Here is a 16,980-nt window from a genome sequence, read left to right as displayed (position 1 = left end):
ATAGATATAATCTACATAGAATATATCATATATAATCCATGTAGAATAATCATACATAAATTTCAAAGTATAATGTATTTATTTTCAACAGGAAAGATAATTTTATCTTTCCTGGAGACATATCTTCGAATTAATTTTGAAGCTGGAAATCTTATAGATATAATCTACATAGAATATATAATATGTAATCCATGTAGAATAATCATACATAAATTTCAAAGTATAATGTATTTATTTTCAACAGGAAAGATAATTTTATCTTTCTCGGAGACATATCTTCGAATTAATTTTGAAGCTGGAAATCTTATAGATATAATCTACATAGAATATATCATATATAATTCATGTAGAATAATCATACATAAATTTCAAAGTACAATGTATTTATTTTCAACATAAAAGATAATTTTATCTTTCTCGGCGACATATCTTCGAATTAATTTTGAAGCTGGAAATCTTATAGATATAATCTACATAGAATATATCATATATAATCCACGTAGAATAATCATACATAAATTTCAAAGTATAATGTATTTATTTTCAACAGGAAAGATAATTTTATCTTTCTCGGCGACATATCTTCGAATTAATTTTGAAGCTGGAAATCTTATAGATATAATCTACATAGAATATATAATATGTAATCCATGTAGAATAATCATACATAAATTTCAAAGTATAATGTATTTATTTTCAACATAAAAGATAATTTTATCGTTCTCGGCGACATATCTTCGAATTAATTTTGAAGCTGGATATCTTATAGATATAATCTACATAGAATATATCATATATAATCCATGTAGAATAATCATACATAAATTTCAAAGTATAATGTATTTATTTTCAACAGGAAAGATAATTTTATCTTTCTCGGCGACATATCTTCGAATTAATTTTGAAGCTGGAAATCTTATAGATATAATCTACATAGAATATATCATATATAATCCATGTAGAATAATCATACATAAATTTCAAAGTATACTGTATTTATTTTCAACAGGAAAGATAATTTTATCTTTCTCGGCGACATATCTTCGCATTAATTTTGAAGCTGGAAATCTTATAGATATAATCTACATAAAATATAACATATATAATCCATGTAGAATAATCATACATAAATTTCAAAGTATAATGTATTAATTTTCAACAGGGAAGATAATTTTATCTTTCTTGGAGACATATCTTCAAATTAATTTTGAAGCTGGAAATCTTATAGATATAATCTACATAGAATATATAATATGTAATCCATATAGAATAATCATACATAAATTTCAAAGTATAATGTATTTATTTTCAACAGGAAAGATAATTTTATCTTTCTCGGTGACATATCTTCGAATTAATTTTGAAGCTGGAAATCTTATAGATATAATCTACATAGAATATATCATATATAATCCATGTAGAATAATCATACATAAATTTCAAAGTATAATGTATTTATTTTCAACATAAAAGATAATTTTATCTTTCTCGGCGACATATCTTTGAATTAATTTTGAAGCTGGAAATCTTATAGATATAATCTACATAGAATATATCATATATAATCCATGTAGAATAATCATACATAAATTTCAAAGTATAATGTATTTATTTTCAACAGGAAAGATAATTTTATCTTTCTCGGCGACATATCTTCGAATTAATTTTGAAGCTGGAAATCTTATAGATATAATCTACATAGAATATATCATATATAATCCATGTAGAATAATCATACATAAATTTCAAAGTATAATGTATTTATTTTCAACAGGAAAGATAATTTTATCTTTCTCGGAGACATATCTTCAAATTAATTTTGAAGCTGGAAATCTTATAGATATAATCTACATAGAATATATCATATATAATCCATGTAGAATAATCATACATAAATTTCAAAGTATAATGTATTTATTTTCAACAGGAAAGATAATTTTATCTTTCTTGGAGACATATCTTCAAATTAATTTTGAAGCTGGAAATCTTATAGATATAATCTACATAGAATATATCATATATAATCCATGTAGAATAATCATACATAAATTTCAAAGTATAATGTATTTATTTTCAACATAAAAGATAATTTTATCTTTCTCGGCGACATATCTTCGAATTAATTTTGAAGCTGGAAATCTTATAGATATAATCTATATAGAATATATCATATATAATTCATGTAGAATAATCATACATAAATTTCAAAGTACAATGTATTTATTTTCAACAGGAAAGATAATTTTATCTTTCTTGGAGACATATCTTCGAATTAATTTTGAAGCTGGAAATCTTATAGATATAATCTACATAGAATATATCATATATAATCCATGTAGAATAATCATACATAAATTTCAAAGTATAATGTATTTATTTTCAACATGAAAGATAATTTTATCTTTCTCGGTGACATATCTTCGAATTAATTTTGAAGCTGGAAATCTTATAGATATAATCTACATAGAATATATCATATATAATCCATGTAGAATAATCATACATAAATTTCAAAGTATAATGTATTTATTTTCAACATAAAAGATAATTTTATCTTTCTCGGCGACATATCTTCGCATTAATTTTGAAGCTGGAAATCTTATAGATATAATCTACATGGAATATATCATATATAATCCATGTAGAATAATCATACATAAATTTCAAAGTATAATGTATTAATTTTCAACAGGGAAGATAATTTTATCTTTCTTGGAGACATATCTTCAAATTAATTTTGAAGCTGGAAATCTTATAGATATAATCTACATAGAATATATCATATATAATCCATATAGAATAATCATACATAAATGTCAAAGTATAATGTATTTATTTTCAACATGAAAGATAATTTTATCTTTCTCGGAGACATATCTTCGAATTAATTTTGAAGCTGGAAATCTTATAGATATAATCTACATAGAATATATCATATATAATCCATGTAGAATAATCATACATAAATTTCAAAGTATAATGTATTTATTTTCAACAGGAAAGATAATTTTATCTTTCTTGGAGACATATCTTCGAATTAATTTTGAAGCTGGAAATCGTATAGATATAATCTGCATAGAACTATCATATATAATCCATATAGAATAATCATATATTTCAAAGTATTATGTATTTATTTTCAATAGGAAAGATAATTTTATCTTTCTTGGGCACATATCTTCGAATTAATTTTGAAGCTGGAAATCTTATAGATATAATCTACATAGAATATATCATATATAATCCATGTAGAATAATCATACATAAATTTCAAAGTATAATGTATTTATTTTCAACAGGAAAGATAATTTTATCTTTCTCGGACGACATATCTTCGAATTAATTTTGAAGCTGGAAATCTTATAGATATAATCTACATAGAATATATCATATATAATCCATGTAGAATAATCATACATAAATTTCAAAGTATAATGTATTTATTTTCAACAGGAAAGATAATTTTATCTTTCTCGGAGACATATCTTCGAATTAGTTTTGAAGCTGGAAATCTTATAGATATAATCTACATAGAATATATCATATATAATCCATGTAGAATAATCATACATAAATTTCAAAGTATAATGTATTTATTTTCAACAGGAAAGATAATTTTATCTTTCTCGGCGACATATCTTCGAATTAATTTTGAAGCTGGAAATCGTATAGATATAATCTACATAGAATATATAATATGTAATCCATATAGAATAATCATACATAAATGTCAAAGTATAATGTATTTATTTTCAACATGAAAGATAATTTTATCTTTCTCGGAGACATATCTTCGAATTAATTTTGAAGCTGGAAATCGTATAGATATAATCTGCATAGAATATATCATATATAATCCATATAGAATAATCATACATAAATTTCAAAGTATAATGTATTTATTTTCAACAGGAAAGATAATTTTATCTTTCTCGGCGACATATCTTCGAATTAATTTTGAAGCTGGAAATCGTATAGATATAATCTACATAGAATATATAATATATAATCCATATAGAATAATCATACATAAATGTCAAAGTATAATGTATTTATTTTCAACAGGAAAGATAATTTTATCTTTCTCGGCGACATATCTTCGAATTAATTTTGAAGCTGGAAATCGTATAGATATAATCTACATAGAATATATAATATATAATCCATATAGAATAATCATACATAAATTTCAAAGTATAATGTATTTATTTTCAACAGGAAAGATAATTTTATCTTTCTCGGAGACATATCTTCGAATTAATTTTGAAGCTGGAAATCGTATAGATATAATCTGCATAGAATATATCATATATAATCCATATAGAATAATCATACATAAATTTCAAAGTATAATGTATTTATTTTCAACATGAAAGATAATTTTATCTTTCTCGGAGACATATCTTCGAATTAATTTTGAAGCTGGAAATCGTATAGATATAATCTACATAGAATATATCATATGTAATCCATATAGAATAATCATACATAAATGTCAAAGTATAATGTATTTATTTTCAACATGAAAGATAATTTTATCTTTCTCGGAGACATATCTTCGAATTAATTTTGAAGCTGGAAATCGTATAGATATAATCTGCATAGAACTATCATATATAATCCATATAGAATAATCATACATAAATATCAAAGTATAATGTATTTATTTTCAACAGGAAAGATAATTTTATCTTTCTCGGCGACATATCTTCGAATTAATTTTGAAGCTGGAAATCGTATAGATATAATCTGCATAGAACTATCATATATAATCCATATAGAATAATCATACATAAATGTCAAAGTATAATGTATTTATTTTCAACAGGAAAGATAATTTTATCTTTCTCGGCGACATATCTTCGAATTAATTTTGAAGCTGGAAATCGTATAGATTTAATCTGCATAGAACTATCATATTTAATCCATATATAATAATCATACATAAATATCAAAGTATAATGTATTTATTTTCAACATGAAAGATAATTTTATCTTTCTCGTAGAAATATCTTCTAATTAATTTTTAAGCTTGAAATCGTATATATTTAATCTGCATATAACTATCATATATAATCCATATAGAATAATCATACATAAATATCAAAGTATAATGTATTTATTTTCAACAGGAAAGATAATTTTATCTTTCTCGGCGACATATCTTCGAATTAATTTTGAAGCTGGAAATCGTATAGATATAATCTGCATAGAACTATCATATATAATCCATATAGAATAATCATACATAAATTTCAAAGTATAATGTATTTATTTTCAATAGGAAAGATAATTTTATCTTTCTCGGCGCACATATCTTCGAATTAATTTTGAAGCTGGAAATCGTATAGATATAATCTGCATAGAACATATCATATATAATCCATATAGAATAATCATGCATAAATTTCAAAGTATTATGTATTTATTTTCAATAGGAAAGATAATTTTATCTTTCTTGGGCACATATCTTGAATTAATTTTGAAGCTGGAAATCGTATAGATATAATCTACATAGAATATATAATATGTAATCCATATAGAATAATCATACATAAATGTCAAAGTATAATGTATTTATTTTCAACATGAAAGATAATTTTATCTTTCTCGGAGACATATCTTCGAATTAATTTTGAAGCTGGAAATCGTATAGATATAATCTGCATAGAACTATCATATATAATCCATATAGAATAATCATGTATAAATTTCAAAGTATTATGTATTTATTTTCAACAGTAAAGATAATTTTATCTTTCTTGGGCACATATCTTGAATTAATTTTGAAACTGGAAATCGTATAGATATAATCTCCATAGAACTATCATATATAATCCATATAGAATAATCATTCATAAATGTCAAAGTATTATGTATTTATTTTCAATAGGAAAGATAATTTTATCTTTCTTGGGCACATATCTTGAATTAATTTTGAAACTGGAAATCGTATAGATATAATCTGCATAGAATATATAATATGAAATCCATATAGAATAATCATACATAAATGTCAAAGTATAATGTATTTATTTTCAACATGAAAGATAATTTTATCTTTCTCGGAGACATATCTTCGAATTAATTTTGAAGCTGGAAATCGTATAGATATAATCTGCATAGAACTATCATATATAATCCATATAGAATAATCATACATAAATGTCAAAGTATAATGTATTTATTTTCAACAGGAAAGATAATTTTATCTTTCTCGGCGACATATCTTCGAATTAATTTTGAAGCTGGAAATCGTATAGATATAATCTGCATAGAACTATAATATATAATCCAGATATAATAATCATACATAACTGTCAAAGTATAATGTATTTATTTTCAACAGGAAAGATAATTTTATCTTTCTCGGAGACATATCTTCGAATTAATTTTGAAGCTGGAAATCGTATAGATATAATCTGCATAGAACTATCATATATAATCCATATAGAATAATCATACATAAATGTCAAAGTATAATGTATTTATTTTCAACATGAAAGATAATTTTATCTTTCTCGGCGAAATATCTTCGAATTAATTTTGAAGATGTAAATCGTATATATATAATCTGCATAGAACTATCATATATAATCCATATATAATTATCATACATAAATGTCAAATTATAATGTATTCATTTTCAACATGAAAGATAATTTTATCTTTCTCGGCGAAATATCTTAGAATTAATTTTGAAGCTGGAAATCGTATAGATTTAATCTGCATAGAACTATCATATATAATCAATATAGAATAATCATACATAAATGTCAAAGTATTATGTATTTATTTTCAATAGGAAAGATAATTTTATCTTTCTTGGGCACATATCTTGAATTAATTTTGAAACTGGAAATCGTATAGATATAATCTGCATAGAACTATCATATATAATCCATATAGAATAATCATGCATAAATTTCAAAGTATTATGTATTTATTTTCAATAGGAAAGATAATTTTATCTTTCTTGGGCACATATCTTGAATTAATTTTGAAGCTGGAAATCGTATAGATATAATCTACATAGAATATATAATATGTAATCCATATAGAATAATCATACATAAATGTCAAAGTATAATGTATTTATTTTCAACATGAAAGATAATTTTATCTTTCTCGGAGACATATCTTCGAATTAATTTTGAAGCTGGAAATCGTATATATATAATCTGCATAGAACTATCATATATAATCCATATATAATAATCATACATAAATGTCAAAGTATAATGTATTTATTTTAAATATGAAAGATAATTTTATTTTTCTCGTCGAAATATCTTATAATCAATTTTGAATCTTGAAATCGTATATATATAATCTGCATAGAACTATAATATATAATCAATATAGAATTATCATAAATAAATGTCAATGTATAATGTATTTATTTTCAATAGGAAAGATAATTTTATCTTTCTTGGGCACATATCTTGAATTAATTTTGAATCTGGAAATCGTATAGATATAATCTGCATAGAACTATCATATATAATCCATATAGAATAATCATGCATAAATTTCAAAGTATTATGTATTTATTTTCAATAGGAAAGATAATTTTATCTTTCTTGGGCACATATCTTGAATTAATTTTGTAGATGGAAATCGTATAGATATTATCTACATAGAATATATAATATGTAATCCATATAGAATAATCATACATAAATGTCAAAGTATAATGTATTTATTTTCAACATGAAAGATAATTTTATCTTTCTCGGAGACATATCTTCGAATTAATTTTGAAGCTGGAAATCGTATAGATATAATCTACATAGAATATATCATATATAATCCATGTAGAATAATCATAACTAAATTTCAAAGTATAATGTATTTATTTTCAACAGGAAAGATAATTTTTTTAAATATTTACCCGACCTAAGTATTTAAGACCCTAGAAAAATTCTTTCAACTGACATTGATTTGGAGCATGCTGATAAGAAAAAGAAGCAGTTAGAAGCAAATTTAAGACTAACACTTAAATTAAAAATTATTAGCATAAGATGTTCGGTTTCCCCTTTTTTGAAATTCTATTGCTGGGCTTCATATTGATAAGATAATTTTTGCTGAAAAAAAAACAAACGGAATTATTTTATGAATTTCAGCTGTTTTCCCTTATCAAAAATGAAATTCGTAAATTATAATTTTATAACTATAAATTCATAATTTATTAAGAAGATGCCTTTCTGTTCTTACCTAGGAAGAATTAAATGCTTTTGATATACCTTGGCCTTGTTTTCAACATTTTCAATGCATAGATAGGAAGTTTCAATTTAAATTAAAAATAAATTGGTTTGTCAAGGAGGATAATTTTCTTAATAATGATCTGAAAGACAAAACAAACCGAGTGCTTTCCATCAAATTTAATCCCCTAATTTCCGTTCATCTTGAGCAATATCTCTCGACTATTTCATTAACAAGAGTACTATAGCTGACATCTATCTTTTATTTTAGGAATATTTTATGTTTAAGTATAGAACCTTAAATTTATATGCTTGTACGCATAGGAGTTAAAGGGGGAAATGCCAGCGGAAAATTCCTGGACAAAGGCGTTTTTTATTTATTTTTTTCGGGCGTCATGAGGTATGAAATTTGACTACTACTTTCCCTAGTTTAAAAAAGGCTCTCACATCACATGTTGTTTCATGAGGCAGAATACCACTTATATTTAAATTGATTTTAAATAATTTATCTAAATTAAATCAACTGTTAAAATAAATTTTGAAATCAATAAGTATGGATTTATGGTTGCTCTTCTACGTATCTAAAACTTGATACCATGCTCAAAAAAAGAAATTACAGTAAAAGAAAAAATCATCTAATACTTTTGCATTGCAGTTTTTGTTTTTAATAAATCTAAAGATATTATTCAAAAATCTGAATCTCTTGTGGAACACGAGCGTTTTAAAATCAACTCAATAAATTTAACTGAGGTAGATCAAGTTCAATGAGTCCCTATTGTCATTAGTCATTAGCAATTGTCATTAGTCATTAGTTAATATGTTAGTCAATATGTTAGTTAATATGTTAATATGTTAGTTAATATGTCAATATGTTAGTTAATATGTAATAGTTAATATGTTAGTTAATATGTTAGTTAATATGTTAGTTAATATGTTAGTTAATATGTTAATATGTTAATATGTTAGTTAATATGTTAGTCAATATGTTAGTTAATATGTTAGTTAATATGTTAATATGTTAGTTAATATGTTAATATGTTAATATGTTAGTTAATATGTAATAGTTAATATGTTAGTTAATATGTTAGTTAATTAGTTAGTCATTAGTTAATAGTCATTAGTCATTAGCATTGTCATTTGATCGATTGTGGGATAGTTTAGGAAAGTAAACAGTAGTTGGAATTAACATACAAATCGTTCAGAGACTCTATTGCACAGGTTCTTGGTTTTCGTTTGGGTTTGACGACTTAATGGATTGGGCTTAATGCACATGCCACATTACAGGTTTATTTTTATAAAATCGAAATTGCGCATGACTACTGCGCTAAATATGGACGCTGTTCGTAATTTCCCGAGTTGAACATTCTTCAAATTTCAAGAATAAAATTCTTGATCATCCAATGAGAATTAAAATCTAAGAAATTTTTTTTTAGCTAGAAGCGTGGAAGCTTTGAATACCATTTTTCTATCTGTAAGGAAACCTGACAAAAGAATAAGACGTATTAGCAAATAATCTTTATTTTAACTGAGACTCTCCTTTACCTCCAGAGATGCCTAGAGCATCGACAAGGAGTCTCCAGTCTTCTCGATATCTTGCTGCCATCGTTTACCTAAAGAACTTAGGATTCCGACAGAACCACTGTCCTTGCTTGACAGTAGCTCTGATCCACATACAGCTGAAGAAATTTTAGAATTTTTCGTCAAATTGAAGAAGAATAAACATCCGGTGAAGATAGAATCACAGGTGAAATGACCAAATGCTCCGTTTCATCTTTGAGGTGGAAATGGGCTGCTCTCTTTGCAACTATATTGTCCTCCGGGAAGGGCCCTTTTGTCGACACGTAGTACGATGATTAGACTCTCCAAAAGAGGTGATGCATCTGAATGCGACATTTGGCGCGGGATAAGCCTGCTCTCTATACCAGGGCTTCAAATTACCGACGTCAAAAAAGTTGGCCAATAAAGGCCAAAAATGAGTGCATGTTGTTAAAAGCGCGGGCAAGTCAAAAACTTTGCGCGAGCGTGGCTTCCGCCGCAAGCGCAGCCCCTTTCACTGTTATGTCCATTCTTCCGCCATTTATACATAATTATCAGTTATCCTTCGATCGATAAACATATTATCTTTAAATTTTACATTTGAATTTAAAAAAGTTAAGAAATCAACCTCTAAATGATAAGTTAGGTAATGATTATCATTCTTGTTTTTTAGCTTAAAAGGTAATGCTCTGCATGAAATTTGCAGGTGTTTATTTTGATTGCTTAGATCTTTCACTGAACTATAGTTGACAGCATCCAATGTTTAGTTAAAGTTTTTTCTCCATTTTATTCAAACGTTTTGAATATAAGAGGAATATAAGAGGTCCAAGTAACTAGTCAATGAACTATAACTGACTTCACTGCAGTCAAGTCAAGTACCGAACCCTAGCACTGCGTAAAAATATGGAAGCAGGAACAAAATGGATTTATTATCCTTCAAAACAACACACAAAATTGCGTTTTTAGTGCATTTTTATTTGCATTTTATTATGTTGTGCCACAGGGTCACCCAGTAAATTCGGAAACCGTTGAAGAAGAAGCACAAGAGTGTCCTCGTCTCCAGATAAGGCAAAATCTGGAGATATTGACACTCTTGTGTCTCTTCTTCAACGGTTTCCGAAACCGTTGAAGAAGAGGCACACGAGTGTCCGCATCTTCAGAAATGGCAACATCTGGGGATGTGGACACTCTTGTGCATCTACTTCAATGGTTTCTGAATTTTCTGGGTGACACTGAGGCACAACGTGCTAAAATGCAATAAACACGCAATTTTGTGTGCTGTTTTGAAGGATGATAAATGCGTTTTTTTACTGCTTCCATATAAAGCATTCGAGACTTTCCAACGTTAGGTCATTGTAGTCAATCCGTTTGCTGATCTGTGAGCACAATTCCAAAAAAAAATTCAGACAGCTCATCTGGATTCTGTGAACCTGATGAGCACTCAATAAACCAGAGTTTTGTAGGCTTCTCATTAGGAAGAGTGCATTTGGTTCCAACTTTATACAATCAAGTGGAAAAAAATCAGCTGGGCTCAACCTAACTTCAAATAGATCTTGTACGCGCCCTATTTCTTCATTTTGACAAAGTACTTGAGGAGCCACAGATACATCTGTCGCAAAATTTCTTAAAGCCTGTGAATCCGTGTTCCCTCATCTTGAAACCCTTTGTTTAATGCATTGATCTTTTGTAAGACAAATGAAAGAAAATACTAAGTAACTTTCACAGATGAATCACGCATAAAAGCAAGAATCTTATTAGCCTTTTCTTTGGCTCCTCTATCTCCAGCGGAATCACCTCCTCCATGGCTGGTAAAGAGTAAAAGAAGTGAGTCTCACTGCTCAAGGATCCGTTCAAAGGAAGCTTCAAGGGTGAGCCATCGCGTACTTGAAGTCTGCAAAAGCTTATGGTTTTCCACATGACGGAAATTTTGGTAGATCTTTAGTTCATCCTGTCATTTTGGGGTATTTGCCACATATTCAACTACGCCACGAATAAAAATTTCAATTCCGTCTGGCACCTCCTTCGCTGCATATACAGAACAGAAAACAAGGGAACGGCTAGTGCAGCCTAGCAAAAGCAAATCTGGCACATATTCTTTTAACGGCACACCAAGGCCTTTTTGATGTCCAGTGTTAAGTCTGGCAATGTCAAAGGCAATCGCCCTCTAATTTGTAAAGGTATTCCTAGCTTTCCAAATGTCCAAATAATTAGACGTTTTTTGCTCATCATTCTGAACTGTCATCACTTACTGGCAAAAGCCCCAGAAAGTCTTCTCGGGCTATATCTTTGGAGTCTTTGTGCTTTGCTTTGTGCTTTGCCTTCTGAAAATATTTAACGGTATATTCGTCAACTATTAAAGAGCTTTGAGCTTTCTTCAGTTCACAAGAAAACATATCTCTTTCTACAGGGGCAATGAAGTGTCTAATTATCCCACTATTTTTGTTTCTGCCCTGACTGAAGCTTTTACAAAGTTCTGAGTCTCCAAAAACATTTTTCAGGACTGAGATTAAAGTGTCCGTTTTCGTAATGGGAATGTCTATCAAGACGAACCACGACGTAAGCTTCAAGCTGGCTTAAATTATAGACTCAGCATGTATTTTTGGGGAAGGTCTTCATACTCCAGCATTGATGTCTGACTGTTCTGAACCCTGCTCTTGTTCTTGCTCTTGTTCAAGTTCGTTCTAAGATGGCGCCTCACGTTTGCCACACATCCGATTATGTCTTTTTAACACACTTTACAGTAAGCTAAGTCCCGGTATCATTTAAAAACGGCCAGAAATTAAAAAAAAATATTTCAATTGAAAGTAAGGAACAAAATTAAAACTTCAACCGAACAAAATTATAACATATGCGAAGGGGGTTTCCTGTTCCTCAGCACCTCACTCTTTACGCTAAAGTTTGAATTTTGTCTCAATTCTTAAAAAAGACTCCTGAAACACAAGGGTCGTTTAATTAGAACAATAAGAAGCTCTTTTAAAAGGACTAATAAACTTTAGCGTGAAGAGCGAGGTGTTGAGGAACAGGCAGCCCTCTTCAAATACGTGGTAATTTCTGTTCGTTTTAAGTTTTAATATGATCACAGTTTGCCCCTTCCCCGAACTGAAATTTGGGTCTTCTAAAATCTTATCAAACCTAAGATAGGCCCGCATAACTCAAGCATCCACAGAAAAGTATTATTTTTTTTAGTATACCTGTCTTTTTGGTACTATATTGCTCATTTTTTTGTAAATATTGAGCAGTTCATATTATTGACCTATGAATAAAGTAAACATACCACTCGATGCCTTTTATTATGTTCTTTCCAAATATACTAATTGCTTTGGCGTAAATTCATTTTACTTCCAACCCCTTGGGTATATATTTACTCTTTGGGGGGGGGGGGCTTGTAAAGGTCATTTCTGACGCCAAGAAATGTTAAATTTAGATTCAGGATTCAATTATGACTCTAGAGGTAAGTTTGAACTCTACCCCCACCCCAATGTGCAAATATACACCCTGAATTGATATATTTGGGTGGGGCGAAGTGAATTTACGCCTAAAACGATTATTATATTCGGAAAGAACATAAGAAAAGGCACCGAGTGGTATTTTCACTTTATTCATAGGTCAAAAATATGTACTGCTCAATATTTGCCCATTTTTCATTGTCATTTTCAACTGGCTTGAATATTTTTGGCCCTGGATTTATTTCTGAAAGTGTCATTCGCCTGACAACTGCTTTCCGAGATATCAAGAAGTGTGTAAAGTTTAAATTATAATTTTAGGCAACCCCATATTTTCCTAATTTACCCTTTTATATCATTTTGATAGTATGGGTTTCAGAAAAAATGTCTATCACAAGATGATATAGGGTCACTCACGCTTTAAAATGGTGCACAGGCCGAAAGTTTTTACAGAATTTTATCAGTTTGAGATCAAACTTTAGTAGGCTTATTTTGGTTGTTGCTTCTACATCGCATTACTTCATGTTTCATACTCCTTTTCCATTTCCATGAAGAACAGTTGTGCCCAACAACTTTCAACTTCCTTCTATAAAACTTGATTTGAATTTACAACGTTTTCACTGGTTTTCTGTGCTTTGATCTACTTCTTGGTAAATGGCCGAAAAACGAGAAAGATGCCGGGGGGACGGCCCAAGCATAGATAACAGAGCTCATACCAGCTAGCTGTTCTATCTTTTGCACTTAAATAATTTAATTTTCATTTTTTATATCGCTTAATACTTTTTCTATCATCATATCATAAAAGTGTGCAGAAAAGAGTGCAAGCAGCAAATAATGGGCAAAAAGAGTGCAAATCCGGTCCGTGGTGTGAAAGAATGCAACGAAAAAAAGAGTGCATTTCACACGGAAAGTGTGCAAGTTGGCAACCCTGCTCTATACCCGGGAAACTACTTTCTCACATTATTCTCAAACGTATCTAATCAAAACTGGATGTAACAACTTGAGTAAATAATAGTCTGGAATGGATTATTATTCAAGCCAATTTCGTGCCATTTTAATTTTCTGCTTATGTGATACAATTTTGACGGTAAAATCAAGAAAAACAATGTTCCACGATGAAGAAGAAGAGGAAGAAGAATGTTCTACAATGTTCTTTATAAAGCTCGGCTTTTTATTGACAATTTTGACTGTGGTATGACTTGGGCAGAACATTTCATGCCCACAAAAATATTTCTTAAGATAAAAAGGTCGGAAGAATAGGGAGATAAGTCTGCGAACCAAGATTACAGTAGTTGAAGCTACAGTGATGACTCTGGTCAAGCATCGTTCCGAAGTGTAGTTTCTCCGAAAGATGGAGGAAGTTTTATTAGAAGTTTTCCGAAGAAACTTTCTACAGACGTCTTCGAGTACCTGTCTGACTGACCATATTAAAAACAGTAAGCACTACGAAAAATGTGGTTCAATCCCGCTTTCTTGGACTATGATTAGAGATTGGTTGAGACGGCTAGGACACGTTCTGCAGATGAAGGATAGCGGACTGTTAAAGTTTATCCTTGTCAGCCAATCATCTAGGGCCAAACAAAAAGCAGGCCGTCTCTGAATGGAGTAGGAGTAATGGAAGTTTGTCCTTGTTAGCCAATAATCTAAGGTAAAGCCAAAAAAGGCCATCCCTGAATGGGGTAGGAGTAATAGAAATTGGAACTTCCGTGGAGAGCGTAAAGAGGGAGACTTTGAATAGAGAGGGATAGAGAAGAGGTGTGCGTAAATCACACTCAAGAATTACGCTGTTTAAGATCTAATAATAACTGGTTTGCTTCATCAGAATCGGTTAAAATTTGTTAATTTTGAATGAGAGAAACTACGATGTAGTTATATTTTAATTAAATATTTAAAATATAAAGGGGCCTAGGGGTTAGGTTAGGTATTTAATGTAATGCATTCTGTGCGGACTGCTTTCCCTAATTCTTTGTCGTAGTTTCTATAATTTTGTTTCTAAAGAATTATATTATCATCTTGTTTTGGCAATTTCATTAAGATTAACCTAAGTTCAATTCTGGGGCGTGTTTCGTCTAACAGACAAGCACCAAAAAAAATATATATATATTTTTGACTTCTATACATTTAAGTGAGTTGACGCTGCTGGACTCGGGTGGTTTTTGACGCCTAACAACATTAAAATTGGCCTGTCATATGTTCTCATACCAATTTAAAAGTTATTGAAGTATGGTGTAAGCATTCTTCCTAGTTTAGTCAATTTTTTGTTTTCAAGTGCAGCTAACTAGTTTTGAGAAATTATGTATATACCATGTGAGACTAGAATATTGAAGTGCTAATGAAACACCCAAATGAAAGAATATAGCCAAATTCAATGATTTCTTTTAGGTCCTAATGGTATTCCGAGTGAACCACCACTCTTGCTAAAAATGAATGAACAGGAAAATTCGACCAACACATCTCACACTGGTGAGCCAGTTGCTCATCCTCACGTTCAAGTGGACAGTGAGGCTACAAAAAACCCTCTTTATGACTTTTATTTTACAAGTAAGTTCCCATAAATTCATTTTAATCAGGTCTCACCTCTCAAAACCATGTTAAAAACTTATTATAGCTGAGCAATTTATGTATTTGTGGATGTTTGTAATTCATATATGCCAGTGGTGGATCCAGGGGGTGGGGGGGGGGGGGTAGGAGGGCGTGCCTCCCCTAACGTAGTCTAAAGTTGTGTATTTTCCTTAATTAACGCAAGTTTGTGCTAAGTTAACTTGCTCCTAACGCATTTCTATCGGATCAACCTATTTTGCACCCCCCTCCCCTAAGAAAAGTCTTGAATCCATCCTTGATATATGCTGAGGGCTCCAAAACTGTTGGGCAAAATTAGACATTGGGTTCAGATATTTGCATTTGCTACTGACCGATGGGCATTTAATTTATTACATGCTGGGCTACGATTTTTCTTTGGTGTGGGGGGCCAATGTTTATAAGAGACATATTATATACAAGAATCATATGTTAAGTTTTACCGAGAGGAGGGAATGGAAGGTGTTATTTGGGTCAATCCCAGAATATGGAAGCTGATACACCAAACACTTTCGCTGTGTTTGGTGAAAATCAGGATTTCAATTTTTAATAAAAAAAGAAATCTAGGTGAAAAATCAGCAAAAAAAGCTAAAAATTGCAACCAAGCAGCCTAAGAAGGTATTGCTTTCCCTTGAAGGCAAGGCCGTAACTAAAGTGTGGTGGTAGGAGGTTTGGACCCTTCCTCCCCTAGTTTTTGTCCGACTCGTAAAAACGTAACAAAAAAAATACAAACAAATTTTTGATAAGTTTTTAAAAATTTCGTTGTACCCCCCCCCCTCTAAAAAAATCGTTGAAGCGTCCTTCCATGAAAGTGTATTTGCTTTGGGGATTGACAAGTTGTTATAGCTTCAATTTTATAAAAGAAAGCGTTGCCAAATTTAATTAATTTTAGGTCACTAATTTTTTAATTAGTTACAAAACCAATTAGGTCAAATAGTTTTATAGAGACGAAGGCTTCAGCAAGTTGTTTTTTGTAATTGGAATTAAGAAGTCACCTGAAAGCGGCTTTGCCGAATCTGTTTTTCCAAAAACGGGAGAAAAACGAGTCTGAAAATTTTGACATTTGTATCTCAGAATCGGCTATAGCTAGAGCGTTGATTTTTGTTTCAAAATTTAGAAGAAAAACCGCTTATATCGTTGTGCTTGTTCTTGTTGGCCTAAGGTGAGCTTTTCCTGAGATACAACGGAATTAATATTAGTTACGGCAATACCACCTTAAA

General features: G+C 29.7%; 1 protein-coding gene across 1 annotated transcript in view; it reads left to right on the top strand.

Annotated features, from left to right (window-relative positions):
- Window positions 1-16,980, top strand: part of LOC148941207 (uncharacterized) — a 324,029-nt gene that overhangs the window by 123,355 nt on the left and 183,694 nt on the right. Inside the window, exon 5 of the mRNA XM_089104013.1 lies at window positions 15,566-15,724. Coding sequence (XP_088960139.1) covers window positions 15,566-15,724 — 159 coding nt within the window. The remainder of the gene's footprint in view (window positions 1-15,565; window positions 15,725-16,980) is intronic.

Source organism: Artemia sp. Qi Xiang Cuo, chromosome 18 (assembly GCF_049724085.1).
Source record: "Artemia sp. Qi Xiang Cuo chromosome 18, ASM4972408v1, whole genome shotgun sequence".
NCBI lineage: Eukaryota > Metazoa > Arthropoda > Branchiopoda > Anostraca > Artemiidae > Artemia > Artemia sp. Qi Xiang Cuo.
Note: the sequence above shows the minus strand (reverse complement) of the source record. Positions and strands in the feature narration are given on the sequence as shown.